Genomic DNA, 16,137 nt, shown 5'->3' with positions numbered 1-16,137 from the left:
TCTGCTTTAGCAATACTACTATATGATAATAATAACAATAAAAATGCAAACAAATGCACAAGTTTCCAAGAGAAAAGCACAATACCTTGATAATTGTTCCTGGAAATCTAGTAACAAAATCACTGACAATGTCTTTCAAATTACTTTTTCCAGAATGCATTATGACTGTGTAGCCATCCCCAAACCTGTAGATAAGACATTTTAAAAGTTTAGAGGTATACACAAATTACTTATAAAAAAAAATCAAATTAAGGAATTTAAAGTAGCTTACTTGTATTTCAAGTGCTGTGGACTGCCTATACATTTCATCTGTCCATTCACCATGATGGCTATAACAGAACACAAGGCATCACATTCATCCATACTGAGGAAAGTATTTTTGTTAATAAATATAAAATATTAATTATTATATTCTTCATTGTTTTAGTGTGACACATTTATGACTCAAAGAAGGACCCTTGCCAAAGACAGGCCCAGATGACAGAAAGATAATCCTGAGGATTTGTTTATTAAAAAAGGCAAAATTTGCAGGTTGTAACTGGGTTTGCATGGTCATTTAAAACCCTGCACATGTGCTTAATCTTCAGAATCAAAGACAATACCTATAATTATTGTGCATATTCCTAGGTTATTAATTGTTAGATCAAAATAAAAAAATAAAATTATTGTAATAACACAACTGTCTATCCTTTCTATAACTCTTGCATTACCTAACATTTGTTTAATTTGTCCCATAAGACTGTTAAGTGTTACATATATGTGTATATTAAGAACTTGTCAATGAACTGAGATATGACACACATAGCTGTGTAGAAGATCTGTTGTTTTTTTTAAGCGACACCTTTAACCCTTAAAACATGTGTGGAAGTTTAGCCTCTAAACATCAGAATTGTAATTCCATTTTGCATGCACTCATTGTAAAACAGCTCAGCACTTTAAGGGTTAAGGTTTCAAATTGAAGCATGCTTTTGATTTTGGGTGACAGAAAGATTCTCATATGGTACTTGCATGATTGTAACCTAATAGTATTTTGTGTTGATAAAGTGAATTATTGATTATTTCATCAGATGATGATTTCATCTTCTTGGACCTGAATAGTGAAGGGAATGAATGTAAAGGTGTGGCTCAACACATAAAGGTCTGAAGATTGGTGAGTTAGTAGGAACAGTAATACAAAAAATTATTAAAATCAATAATGAAATTATATTTGTTTTATACTAGTGCATTTCACAAAAATATTCAAAAATACCAAATAACTAAAGAGTTATATACATGTAATACATGTTAAACTTTCAAATATTTCAAAGTTAGGGCTAAAGTTGCTTTTTTTTAACTAATAATTTTCAAGGGAATTAAAGAGTTTTTAAAAATTCCTTGCTTAAAAAGGTTTAAAAAATAAGTTCTACCTGTGAGATGTTAGAATGACTGATTGACCATTTCTTTTAGCTCTAGCAAGACATTTCCAAGCAAGCCTTCTAGTGGCAGCATCCATACCAGTAGTTGGTTCATCCTGTGCACACATAAAAAAAAAAATAAGCTGTATAATTACTCAACAGTTAAGTTAAACACTGCATAGCATTAGCAACTAAGCCTTGAAAATGAGCATCAGCTTTGTAAACTAAATACTGACCAAAAATAAAATGGATGGATTTCCCAGTAGAGCTATAGCTAGTGATAGCTTACGCTTTGTGCCACCACTATAGGTATGGACAGCATTATTTTTGTATTGAGTCAAGGCAAGTTGCTCTAGCAGATCTGGCACAAGCTGAAATATTAGGACATTCTTTTGAAAATGGATTCAATAAATTACTTGGTTGACAGTTAATTTATAAAGTAGCTCAAAACATGTAAGAAGCAGTTGTGTTTCTTAGATATATGACCATCAATCACTCACTATTTTAGTTTGTTCCATATTAAAACCACGAAGACGAGCATGAAAGTAAAGCATTTCTTCTGCTGTCAAGTATTCATCAAGTCCTCCTTCTTGTGGGCAATAACCAACATTTTGTCCAAAATTTCCCTCTCTTTGGGTCAGGCTAAAAAGTAAAAAAACAAACAAAATTAAATTAACACAGAAATGGAAAATATATATATATATAGGAAAATAAATTATTTCAAATCTAGCTCATAACATGAATTAACATTGAGATAACAAATCTTAGTATTCAAGTGTTTTTCTTATATTATATAATATAATATATAATATATTCTGTCAAATAACTGGTTTTCCTGGCTGGCTCAGGCAACCCATTCTATGGTCTAATAGCCGTAGGGAAGAAGGAGCATTTGTACAAATTTGTCCTAGCATGTGGACATTGTTATTAATAACCCTGTTATTAAATAATCATTATTGAAAATATAAACTATGATATAAAGAGTGCAACTTGAAAATCATGTTTCACCTTCTTCCTTTAATTGTAACTGTTCCACTTTCTGCTCTTAAGTCTCCAGTAAGCATTCTGAATGTAGTAGTTTTCCCAGCTCCATTAACACCAAGAAGCCCAAAACACTGTTAACACATTTTATCATGACTTTAGAAACATTTTCTCATTACTACTATTGAATTACACTATAACTCGCACAAACAATACATAAATAAATTTAAAATTTTGATTTCCTCATGGAACATAGGGCCTCAGTAAAAACATGCCACTCTCCATGGTCTCTTGCTAGTTTTTTTAGGGCTTCCCAGCTCTTTCCTGTCCTCTCTGCTTCATCTAATATGGTTCTTTTTGGTCTTCCTCTACATCTTGTTCCCTGGAGGTTCCACTCTGTCTAGCTCTCAAATTAATATGATGCTTACTTTTAACATTTATATAAACAATTCATGAACCTTTTCAAAATTTTGATTTTGTCTCATGAACTTTTTCAAAAAGACTGATTTTGTCTTAAATGTTTTGATTTTTGGTTTAAATATTAAGAATATTTAACTATTTAATCTTTAATTGATACAAAACCTATATACAATGAATCATTAATTGAAATGTGGCTTGATTGGCATAAACTGCTTGGCTACCTAATAAGGGGAGCTTGAGTTAGAATCTATACTCTAGCTGAGTAGATTTTGATGAGCAACTAAAGGCTAAAAACCTTCCCGCGAGATACACACTAACCTGTCTACAAAAAAGATTGTACCAAAGCACACTAAGATGTGGTATAAAATTTTTTAAAATATTAAATCTGAAGTTTCATACACAAGAAATTAATACTTTACAGAGATCAGAAAGTTAACATAGAACCCCTTAGGAAGCACATTAACTGGCATTTATATTTTTTTAATGGCAAAAATCTCTTTTTACAAAAAAAATAATGGCATAACTATGCACAAATAGCTTTAGATTTAAACACCTTGTCCATAAACCTTTTAAAAAAACTTATCAAATAAAATGCCACACAATATTTCATTTCATCAATTTAAAAAAAAAATTTCCTTATTAAATCCTACATATAGTGGGCTAACTAAGCTACATTATAAATAATCTCAATATTAATGTATGTTACCTTTCCCTCTGGAACTCCAAAACTAATGTGATTGACAGCCATAAAGTCTTTCCCATTTCTTCTATAGACCTAATAGAATGACAATGACAAAATAAACTGGGTGCATGCTCTTAACTGGTATGATAAAAAAAAGTACTTATATAAAAGTGAAGTTTCACTGAAAGACCTAGTGGTGCAATGAGAAAATAATTTTACATTAAAGTAATTGTAAAACCAAAGATTAATGAGGGTGCCATATAGAAAACACAATAACCAACCAATTTTACTTTATAATATGTCAGTTATAAGACTTGAGTCATATTCTAACCAGCTTTTACAAGTGTGGTGGGTTTGGCACAGAATTGAATAAATGATGAAGACAAGGTGTAGGCTGATTTCAACCTTTGATTACAGGCAAAAAAAAACTGCATCCATCCAAGAACACAATGAAACTGTACACAATGACTACAAAATATGGCTTCAAGGGGTAGATGCGAACCCAGGTTTCAGCTAAGGATGCCAGCAGAAAGGGACAGTGGCCATATTCTTGCTTTCTTTTAAATCTGTTGATTTGGCAGCCTTTCCAGTCAAGTTTGGAAACTCAGTACATTTTATCCTCCCCGCTACACAAGGAAAATTTCACATTAAAAAAACAATCCCTTTAGAGGCATATTGTATTTTGTATGCCCATGCTTCTATTCTTCAATCAATAGAAATACTTGCATTAAAATTACGACTTAGATAAAAAAACAACAACAGATATACAAGATAAAACAAATAATGATTTTTCCTATTTTGTACCTGCCCAAGGATAGAAGAATTGGGATGTGTTTTCCTTGTTAAATAATACTTACAATAAAAGAAACAATGATACTTCATTCTACACTCACTTTAGAGAGGTCACTGACTATCAACAAATCATTGGCAGAACCACTGAGAATTCTCTCCTTCTCTCTCTTAACATCTTCATCTTCTTGGCTTAAATTATCTCTTGATGGTATACTAAAGGTGATCACAAAAGAAATAACATAAAATAGACCTATGAGTCATGTAATACAAATAGTATTAATACAAATAATTAATAATACAAATTAATACATTAATACAAATTAGTATTTTATTGGGCTAATGATATTACTTTAAGAAAATGCCCTATATTTTATATAGGCTTTTAAACAAATATTACATATAGTTATAAAATAATAAAATAAATATTTCAAAATTAATTTTTTAAAAATAATAAATTCTCAAATTTAATACATTATAAATAGAAACAACTAGTCTACAGAGCATTGCATTACCAAGAACTAGAATATAAGAAAGCTTTCTGAAAATTTGACATTATAACCAACCTTAGTTTTGGGCTTTTTAAAGCATCTAAACAAATATTTAAAATGAAGAAAATGAAGCCTTCAATAGCCAGAGCAAGTAACTTCCATCCCAAAATGTCAGCTGAGAATGGAGATTCATATTTGACATCATTATACCTTTGGAAGAAAAAGAATACTTATAAAAGTTCATAAATTACAGTAAAATATGTTATATAGGCCCTACCATTGCTAATTCTCATGTAACAGTTCTTACTTGCATTGTAAAAGAAAAAATAAATAGAAAACGATGGTACATAATGTTTATACCTGATAATGAGTTTGTAGGCATATGTATTTGCTGTCATGTCAATAAGACCTTGACCTAGTGCATATTGTGGGAAGATGAGGAAGATATACTTGCACCAATCATAGAGAACTCTTGCAGTCTACAAAAGATGGTGAGAAATAGTAAATATTGATTTTACATTGAAAGTTGATACTAGGATTGTATGTTCCCCCTACAAATATACAAAATATATATGCTGGTTACAATAGTCTGATATGGTTTGTATCAAATCATGTCTACTACTTTTAGTCTGAAAAGTAAATATAAGAATATCCAAAATAAAGTCTTTGATCATTTTTGTTGGTGCATGATAGAATAAACAGAATTTAAATAAATAAATGACAAACTTACAGAAATATCTCTGTACAGTAACATTATAAAGAGAGATATTATTGTTACTGTTACAAGAAATACATTGATACACAATGTCACAAGATATGCAGTACTTCCTTTGGTAAAAAAACGACTCAGGCAATACAGGCAAGGGATATTGGCCCAACTGAAAAAAAAAAAAGCCATAATTACTATTATATTGAGACATAAAAACTGTTGCTTAGTCTTTATGTGTCTTTGTATCACACATAAAATATAACTTATGTTTACTGGGTATCTTAAATATCATTATTCTTAACTTTACTGGGTCTCTGGTAACATAAGGGAAATAAACTTTTGGTGAATTTTCAATTCGCTAGATGTAAATATAGAAGTGTACAATACTATTTAAAAGGGTGTTGAGCTTAAACTGTGAGGATAGATTGTGATGAAATAGTGTATTTTTTTCCATGCAAGTCTACATTAACATTATTCTATTAGTAAGACCATTGGCAACAAACAACCCCACTTGAAAATTCATGTAAAACATTCTTAACAAAAAAAAAGACTTTTAACATTTACAATCACATAGATGAAACAAGACACTGATCACAAAAAACAAACATAAGGACTCTTTTGTTCCCTTGGAAATTAAATCACTGAATAAAATCCAACTTTTTGATGTAAACTTCACATATATTTTGTCATACTGTTTTTTTTATATCCAATGCACATTAGTAAGACACATTTCTTTTTTAAGAATAAAAAAGATTTATTTAATATTATCAGAGCAGTGGACACCAGGTGGGAAGAGATTTCAGACATTGCCAGTGACAGATCTTTAAGAAGACAGCTTGCCACCTGGATGGCTGCCTGGTCGTGCGGTTTGCGTGCTGGACTGTCGTTCGGATTTATCGACGGTCGAGGGTTCAAACCCTGCCCGCTCCCATCCCCCGTCGTCCTGCGGGAGGTTTGGACTAGGAAGTAAACTATCTTCAACTCTGAAGGAACATCCGAAACATGTAAAACATGACATCCCGAATGGCAAGGGAGGATCTAAGTAAATTATTATTACTATTATTATTAACATTAAAAATGAGAATGTCTGATACATATTTAACATATAACATAGCAGGAACAAGACATGAACTTACCCATACAGCAGCACAATTAGAACAAAACCTGACAAGTTATCCTCAATATAAAAGGAGTCTGCCTTTAAGATCAACACAAGTGCAACTGCTAGTCCAAGGGTAAAACAGTAGATCAGCTAGAGGAGATAGAAACAATGTAGGTCAGTTAGAAGCACCACGAATAGTATAAGCCCATTAGGTTACATGGGAGAAATTGACGGGATCTATGGGGCAGATGATGTCAAGCTCATCCATTTCTGTGGTTGATGGTTAATGGGGTGTCACTACTTTTCCTATGTATGTCACCTATTAGAATTTATCAGATGGATGAAAAAGAAACAGACTATTTCATGCAGTACAGTTTTCAAGCTTTTATTTCAAATAAGTTTTTCGATCTTTTTATGATAGAAGAAGGAGATACCTTCTTTAATAAAAATTTACAAATTCAAAATTGTTTCTGTTTTTTTTCAGACTCTTTATAATTATTTGAATGAATAAAGGGATAATACAACAAATAGGCTCATAATTCTTAGCTCAAATGTACAACCTTTATATTTCTTGACTTTTATTACAACCTAATGATTAATCAGTCTCAATTTGAAGAGAAAGAAGGTGTAAAAATTACCATATCCCAAAATAAGGCTACAGCCCAATAGGTGATAACTCCAATGCCACTTATGTTCTGGAGTTGTCTTTCTTTCATTACCTTCTCATTGATGATGTAGAGGATAAAACTACAAGGGATAAAGCTGAATGCTAGGACAACAACAATAGACAAACCACCATCAACAGCATCTCCTTGTCTGTAATAAAAGCAAATGATAAAAGTAAAAAAAAAATGATTTCTATAATAATAAAACCTAGATCTAAGTGTAGCCAAGTTTGAGACAGTTAACAAAACACTGATACATACATATATTAAACATAAATGAATGACAGCACCAGGGACCAAGTTTTTAAGAGAGAAAGTAGTGAATTAAAATGCTACGAAAATAAGGGCATGTGCCGACCGAGGCTCGAACCTGTGACACTGGATTCGACACCACCGCCTAGCGATAATGCACCAAGCGAAACTAGCCTCTAGACCATCGGAATGTCCAAAAAACATTCTTCTGATCCAGAGTCATTTCGCCCGTATGCAAATTACCACCCCAGTGGTCAAAGGTCACAAGCTCCAGCTAGCCCCTCCCCCACCCTCGCAGCATCCGTTCACTAACAACTTCGATAGAGCCGACACAGACAGCCGTTAGGCATGTATTAGACAAACGATGGCTCTATCTAATTGTTTATCTCTCACAAAGACAAGTGGACAACATAAACACATTACATATAGAAGCTTCAGTGGGTACGAGCAATAATGCTGTAAACGTAAATGTAAACATAGAGTTGAAGCTAGGTGCTGAAACAAATGATACATACATATATTAAACATAAATGAATGACAGCACCAGGGACCAAGTTTTTAAGAGAGAAAGTAGTGAATTAAAATGCTACGAAAATAAGGGCATGTGCCGACCGAGGCTCGAACCTGTGACACTGGATTCGACACCACCGCCTAGCGATAATGCACCAAGCGAAACTAGCCTCTAGACCATCGGAATGTCCAAAAAACATTCTTCTGATCCAGAGTCATTTCGCCCGTATGCAAATTACCACCCCAGTGGTCAAAGGTCACAAGCTCCAGCTAGCCCCTCCCCCACCCTCGCAGCATCCGTTCACTAACAACTTCGATAGAGCCGACACAGACAGCCGTTAGGCATGTATTAGACAAACGATGGCTCTATCTAATTGTTTATCTCTCACAAAGACAAGTGGACAACATAAACACATTACATATAGAAGCTTCAGTGGGTACGAGCAATAATGCTGTAAACGTAAATGTAAACATAGAGTTGAAGCTAGGTGCTGAAACAAATGATACATACATATATTAAACATAAATGAATGACAGCACCAGGGACCAAGTTTTTAAGAGAGAAAGTAGTGAATTAAAATGCTACGAAAATAAGGGCATGTGCCGACCGAGGCTCGAACCTGTGACACTGGATTCGACACCACCGCCTAGCGATAATGCACCAAGCGAAACTAGCCTCTAGACCATCGGAATGTCCAAAAAACATTCTTCTGATCCAGAGTCATTTCGCCCGTATGCAAATTACCACCCCAGTGGTCAAAGGTCACAAGCTCCAGCTAGCCCCTCCCCCACCCTCGCAGCATCCGTTCACTAACAACTTCGATAGAGCCGACACAGACAGCCGTTAGGCATGTATTAGACAAACGATGGCTCTATCTAATTGTTTATCTCTCACAAAGACAAGTGGACAACATAAACACATTACATATAGAAGCTTCAGTGGGTACGAGCAATAATGCTGTAAACGTAAATGTAAACATAGAGTTGAAGCTAGGTGCTGAAACAAATGATACATACATATATTAAACATAAATGAATGACAGCACCAGGGACCAAGTTTTTAAGAGAGAAAGTAGTGAATTAAAATGCTACGAAAATAAGGGCATGTGCCGACCGAGGCTCGAACCTGTGACACTGGATTCGACACCACCGCCTAGCGATAATGCACCAAGCGAAACTAGCCTCTAGACCATCGGAATGTCCAAAAAACATTCTTCTGATCCAGAGTCATTTCGCCCGTATGCAAATTACCACCCCAGTGGTCAAAGGTCACAAGCTCCAGCTAGCCCCTCCCCCACCCTCGCAGCATCCGTTCACTAACAACTTCGATAGAGCCGACACAGACAGCCGTTAGGCATGTATTAGACAAACGATGGCTCTATCTAATTGTTTATCTCTCACAAAGACAAGTGGACAACATAAACACATTACATATAGAAGCTTCAGTGGGTACGAGCAATAATGCTGTAAACGTAAATGTAAACATAGAGTTGAAGCTAGGTGCTGAAACAAATGATACATACATATATTAAACATAAATGAATGACAGCACCAGGGACCAAGTTTTTAAGAGAGAAAGTAGTGAATTAAAATGCTACGAAAATAAGGGCATGTGCCGACCGAGGCTCGAACCTGTGACACTGGATTCGACACCACCGCCTAGCGATAATGCACCAAGCGAAACTAGCCTCTAGACCATCGGAATGTCCAAAAAAACATTCTTCTGATCCAGAGTCATTTCGCCCGTATGCAAATTACCACCCCAGTGGTCAAAGGTCACAAGCTCCAGCTAGCCCCTCCCCCACCCTCGCAGCATCCGTTCACTAACAACTTCGATAGAGCCGACACAGACAGCCGTTAGGCATGTATTAGACAAACGATGGCTCTATCTAATTGTTTATCTCTCACAAAGACAAGTGGACAACATAAACACATTACATATAGAAGCTTCAGTGGGTACGAGCAATAATGCTGTAAACGTAAATGTAAACATAGAGTTGAAGCTAGGTGCTGAAACAAATGATACATACATATATTAAACATAAATGAATGACAGCACCAGGGACCAAGTTTTTAAGAGAGAAAGTAGTGAATTAAAATGCTACGAAAATAAGGGCATGTGCCGACCGAGGCTCGAACCTGTGACACTGGATTCGACACCACCGCCTAGCGATAATGCACCAAGCGAAACTAGCCTCTAGACCATCGGAATGTCCAAAAAACATTCTTCTGATCCAGAGTCATTTCGCCCGTATGCAAATTACCACCCCAGTGGTCAAAGGTCACAAGCTCCAGCTAGCCCCTCCCCCACCCTCGCAGCATCCGTTCACTAACAACTTCGATAGAGCCGACACAGACAGCCGTTAGGCATGTATTAGACAAACGATGGCTCTATCTAATTGTTTATCTCTCACAAAGACAAGTGGACAACATAAACACATTACATATAGAAGCTTCAGTGGGTACGAGCAATAATGCTGTAAACGTAAATGTAAACATAGAGTTGAAGCTAGGTGCTGAAACAAATGATACATACATATATTAAACATAAATGAATGACAGCACCAGGGACCAAGTTTTTAAGAGAGAAAGTAGTGAATTAAAATGCTACGAAAATAAGGGCATGTGCCGACCGAGGCTCGAACCTGTGACACTGGATTCGACACCACCGCCTAGCGATAATGCACCAAGCGAAACTAGCCTCTAGACCATCGGAATGTCCAAAAAACATTCTTCTGATCCAGAGTCATTTCGCCCGTATGCAAATTACCACCCCAGTGGTCAAAGGTCACAAGCTCCAGCTAGCCCCTCCCCCACCCTCGCAGCATCCGTTCACTAACAACTTCGATAGAGCCGACACAGACAGCCGTTAGGCATGTATTAGACAAACGATGGCTCTATCTAATTGTTTATCTCTCACAAAGACAAGTGGACAACATAAACACATTACATATAGAAGCTTCAGTGGGTACGAGCAATAATGCTGTAAACGTAAATGTAAACATAGAGTTGAAGCTAGGTGCTGAAACAAATGATACATACATATATTAAACATAAATGAATGACAGCACCAGGGACCAAGTTTTTAAGAGAGAAAGTAGTGAATTAAAATGCTACGAAAATAAGGGCATGTGCCGACCGAGGCTCGAACCTGTGACACTGGATTCGACACCACCGCCTAGCGATAATGCACCAAGCGAAACTAGCCTCTAGACCATCGGAATGTCCAAAAAACATTCTTCTGATCCAGAGTCATTTCGCCCGTATGCAAATTACCACCCCAGTGGTCAAAGGTCACAAGCTCCAGCTAGCCCCTCCCCCACCCTCGCAGCATCCGTTCACTAACAACTTCGATAGAGCCGACACAGACAGCCGTTAGGCATGTATTAGACAAACGATGGCTCTATCTAATTGTTTATCTCTCACAAAGACAAGTGGACAACATAAACACATTACATATAGAAGCTTCAGTGGGTACGAGCAATAATGCTGTAAACGTAAATGTAAACATAGAGTTGAAGCTAGGTGCTGAAACAAATGATACATACATATATTAAACATAAATGAATGACAGCACCAGGGACCAAGTTTTTAAGAGAGAAAGTAGTAGTCGGCTCTATCGAAGTTGTTAGTGAACGGATGCTGCGAGGGTGGGGGAGGGGCTAGCTGGAGCTTGTGACCTTTGACCACTGGGGTGGTAATTTGCATACGGGCGAAATGACTCTGGATCAGAAGAATGTTTTTTGGACATTCCGATGGTCTAGAGGCTAGTTTCGCTTGGTGCATTATCGCTAGGCGGTGGTGTCGAATCCAGTGTCACAGGTTCGAGCCTCGGTCGGCACATGCCCTTATTTTCGTAGCATTTTAATTCACTACTTTCTCTCTTAAAAACTTGGTCCCTGGTGCTGTCATTCATTTATGTTTAATATATGTATGTATCATTTGTTTCAGCACCTAGCTTCAACTCTATGTTTACATTTACGTTTACAGCATTATTGCTCGTACCCACTGAAGCTTCTATATGTAATGTGTTTATGTTGTCCACTTGTCTTTGTGAGAGATAAACAATTAGATAGAGCCATCGTTTGTCTAATACATGCCTAACGGCTGTCTGTGTCGGCTCTATCGAAGTTGTTAGTGAACGGATGCTGCGAGGGTGGGGGAGGGGCTAGCTGGAGCTTGTGACCTTTGACCACTGGGGTGGTAATTTGCATACGGGCGAAATGACTCTGGATCAGAAGAATGTTTTTTGGACATTCCGATGGTCTAGAGGCTAGTTTCGCTTGGTGCATTATCGCTAGGCGGTGGTGTCGAATCCAGTGTCACAGGTTCGAGCCTCGGTCGGCACATGCCCTTATTTTCGTAGCATTTTAATTCACTACTTTCTCTCTTAAAAACTTGGTCCCTGGTGCTGTCATTCATTTATGTTTAATATATGTATGTATCATTTGTTTCAGCACCTAGCTTCAACTCTATGTTAACAAAACACTGCCAGGATTATAGATAATGACCATTTGGTTATAACACAGCTTGCAGAGAATAAAATACACAAATGTCTTTCACATTTTGATGTTTGTATTTCTCTGTACAGTTTACCCTTCTAGCACTGAATTTCTTTTCCGACTGGATGAAATAGAAAAGTTTATCTTCTCTAGTTGAGCAGGCAGAGTAGTAAAAAGCTTGGTTGTGGTAACCAAGATTTTGAGTTTAAATTTTAGTGTCCAGCAGGATTTTCATTCAGGATCTGTGGAATTGCCAAAGTTCTCCTATCCACTTTAATTATTCATATCATTTCTTTCTTTGTTTATCTCTTTTGTGGACCAGAAGGGGGAAAGAGTATTTGGGAGAAGGTTTCTGAGTAAAAGCAATGGAGCACAATGTTTGTTTTGCAGTTAAGGACACTCAGAAAGTTCCTGTCTTTTCAGCTTAACGCATCAATTGGGCACATGCCTTGATAAGTACTTATGCTTCTTGGTTGAGTTCTACACCAGAAGTCAAAGACACATTCTATACTGACCATTTGTCTATTCTCAATTAATCCTCAAATACTGAACAGGATATAATCCTTGGCAATCTCAATTCATTTGTTGAATCTGACAACTCTTATGTGGGAAGCTATATTGGATGGTTTGGTGTCAGAAAACTTAAAGAAAATGGACAATGATTACTCAATGTCTTCTCACTACATTCTCTCTGTGTCACTAGTTCAAGATTAAACCACAGCACAGAATAACATGGCATCTTCACTCCAAACATTGGCACCAACTACATCTAATCATGGTAAGACACATGTGCCTTGAATTAGCCAGGTTTACAAAGCCCTATCACAGTGCAGACAGATCACTCCTTGGTATGTTGTAAGATTAACCTCTTGCCTAAAAATTTTCACCATTCAAGTAGAAAGGGGAAACTCAATCCCATAAAAGTAATATGTGCCATCTTGTTCTCCAGAAGAAGTTGGCAGAATCTTTTGAGCCTGACTACAAAAATGCACATGGAAACACAGCAAAGAACAAGGTTACAAAGACAGTTTAAGTGGAAACACAAACTCAAAATCGGCCCTCAAAGTGGTCCACCCAGGCAGGTAAAAAGGCAGGTTGCAATATTTTCAGAAAGAACATCAGAATGAAATTCTATCAAAGACAAGTGACAGAGAAGAATGGAGAAAGAAGTTTGACAGAACTTGTGTGGTGCCCAGCGGTCCAGCAGACCAAAGGATAGATAAAAGTGAACTTAGATGTGAACCTGGCTTATAATGAATATCTAATTGATCTAATTGTTTTGTAAAGGGTCAATCTCTTATTCAAATCCTCAAGAAAAAAACATTTCCGTAAAAACAAATGTGTTTGGTGTCCGTTTTACACGTGGAGCATGCGATGATATGAAAAACTACTTATTAATTGTTGTTTTAGGGTTAGGGTTAGGGTTAGGGTTAGGGATGATATGATGATATGAAAAACTACTTATTAATTGTTGTTTTAAATTATGTCCAAGTTATATGCATACTAATTATATTTTTTCTCTTTAAAAAAAGAAAACTTTTTTTTTTGGAGTAAATGTAGTAATTAGTATGACAGAACTTATATAACTTAGCAATACAAATGTAATTAAAAAAAATAATTTTTTGACAAAAAATCTAAAACCACTTGCATAAATGTTTTAAATATGGTAAATGGTCATCTCCCCTTCTAAAGAGCCTCCTGTGTTTTCTACTATTAATAGTGAATAGTTGTAAAAGTTGTGTATTTTTATGAAAAAAACTGCTTGCATGAGTGATTTAAAAAATTAGATTTTTCGCTTTCAGAAAAGAAAAAAGTAGCCGTTGCATCAGAACTTTGAATGTTATAAAATATTATGGTGTCATATTTTCACTATCTTTTCTAGTTTACGAGATCTAAACACGATATGGATGGACAGACATTCCACACAAAACTAATAGCATCTTTTCCCCAATGAGGGGCACTAAAATTGGGAACACTTTGAGTCCATCTTACAAAAGACACATAGACATCTTTGGAAGAAAAATTACCGGTACAACTCTTAATCAAATAAACTAACACCTCTCATTAGAGCATAAGGGACCCATGACATAAGATGCAGCCTACTAATCCCAATCTGCTTCCTCTGAAAGATGCTGGAGCAGAAATGTAGAGGACAGCATGGAACTCCTCTGCCAATGAATACTGTTTGGGGCTCAGTGAAAGTATTCAGCTTGCATCCCAAACAGGCAACATCAATGGAAATTAAAAAGGCTGTAGAACCCTCCCAAAATAAGTCAGCACCTCTTAACCCAATAGCTCCTATTTCCAGTTGAAAAAAACCCTTCCAAAGTCCTAAGCAAGGAGGGATAACTCTGTATTTTAAAAAATCCTTAAAAATATGTAATTTGAAAAAATAATCAAATTGAAGATCTAATACATATAAACAAACAAACAACTTTAAAAATAGAACTATATGTCTAGTTTTAAAAAATATATACGTTTAAATACCACTAGAATATAAAAAACTTCAAAAATACTCATTTTCCCACGTGGGGGCTTATACACTGGGGCTATGGGCCTGTTCGTTTGAAAAATTATTTAAAAAATAAAAACCTTCCTGATTTTATTAAAAACAGTATCGGTAATCTCCAAAATGATTTGTAATCAGAAATCTTCTTTTTAAAAAGTTTAAATCAAGTCTATTGTATAGGGGGTTTTAGAAACGTTCTACAACGGTTTAGGACAAAAACAGGAAAATGTTTCCAACTTTAGAAGGAGCTAATGGTTTAAATCATTTAGAGGTGAAAACATCCCAGACAAGAGCAAACAGATGCACACTACTCCAAGCTTAAGAGCTCTACCCAACAACAAGCTCTGTCTCTGCCTCAGCCCTGGATGCTATCACTGAACTACCCACAAGGACCGAGCTAATAAAGCCATAGACAAAATGGCTGCAGGCAAAGCCCCTGGCTGTGGTTATACTTTACAGAGTGCACAATACAGATACAGCTAAGTGTCTAGGCCTTAAAACATTTTTACCAATAATATGTTTTGAAAAATACATAAAAGAAAATAAAGAAACACTGTTTACTTACAAATCAGTTGCAGTTAAGGCAGGTCGACTAAGTCTTAGTGGATGGGTAGCAGCTGTTATACCTGTTTAAATATTAATTAATATTAGATTACCTGTTTAAATATTAGTCAATATTAGTTAAAAGTCTCTGTATGAAGAAGTCAACAAAGTATGAATATTAATCCTGAAGAGAAATGAATGAATGACTTATCCTTCATAAAACATTGTAAAATTGCAGTCTACAGTCATAACAACAGATTAAATTTGACTATCTATAAGTTATAAGATCAATAAAAAAATATATTTCATTATAAAACTTTGACTTTCATTGACATGATATGCTGTGTGTACTTTCAAGTATTATCTAAACACATTAAATGATGAAGAAAGTTGAAACACAATTTCTCACCATATTCTTCCAGATTTTCTCCATCAGGCAACATTGATCTCAAAACCATATTGGACAAAGAATTAAAGTAACATGGCATGGCATGGTATCCTTTGCTACTAAACCATGCATAGGGAGTAACAGAACCATTGTTCCTTGATGCTTCCAAAGACCAACCACCAAATCTGCAAATTTGAGGA

General features: G+C 35.8%; 1 protein-coding gene across 1 annotated transcript in view; it reads right to left on the bottom strand.

The window, feature by feature from the left end:
- Window positions 1-16,137, bottom strand: part of LOC106056184 (glucosylceramide transporter ABCA12-like) — a 63,383-nt gene that overhangs the window by 4,511 nt on the left and 42,735 nt on the right. Inside the window, exons 44-58 of the mRNA XM_056021506.1 lie at window positions 15,959-16,122; window positions 15,572-15,632; window positions 7,207-7,384; window positions 6,603-6,718; window positions 5,488-5,635; window positions 5,118-5,236; window positions 4,833-4,967; window positions 4,371-4,482; window positions 3,502-3,570; window positions 2,403-2,509; window positions 1,895-2,036; window positions 1,631-1,765; window positions 1,407-1,510; window positions 272-364; window positions 86-185 (exon numbers count right to left, since the gene is read on the bottom strand). Coding sequence (XP_055877481.1) covers window positions 86-185; window positions 272-364; window positions 1,407-1,510; window positions 1,631-1,765; window positions 1,895-2,036; window positions 2,403-2,509; window positions 3,502-3,570; window positions 4,371-4,482; window positions 4,833-4,967; window positions 5,118-5,236; window positions 5,488-5,635; window positions 6,603-6,718; window positions 7,207-7,384; window positions 15,572-15,632; window positions 15,959-16,122 — 1,783 coding nt within the window. The remainder of the gene's footprint in view (window positions 1-85; window positions 186-271; window positions 365-1,406; window positions 1,511-1,630; window positions 1,766-1,894; window positions 2,037-2,402; window positions 2,510-3,501; window positions 3,571-4,370; window positions 4,483-4,832; window positions 4,968-5,117; window positions 5,237-5,487; window positions 5,636-6,602; window positions 6,719-7,206; window positions 7,385-15,571; window positions 15,633-15,958; window positions 16,123-16,137) is intronic.

This window comes from Biomphalaria glabrata, chromosome 2 (assembly GCF_947242115.1).
Source record: "Biomphalaria glabrata chromosome 2, xgBioGlab47.1, whole genome shotgun sequence".
NCBI classification, from domain to species: domain Eukaryota; kingdom Metazoa; phylum Mollusca; class Gastropoda; family Planorbidae; genus Biomphalaria; species Biomphalaria glabrata.
Note: the sequence above shows the minus strand (reverse complement) of the source record. Positions and strands in the feature narration are given on the sequence as shown.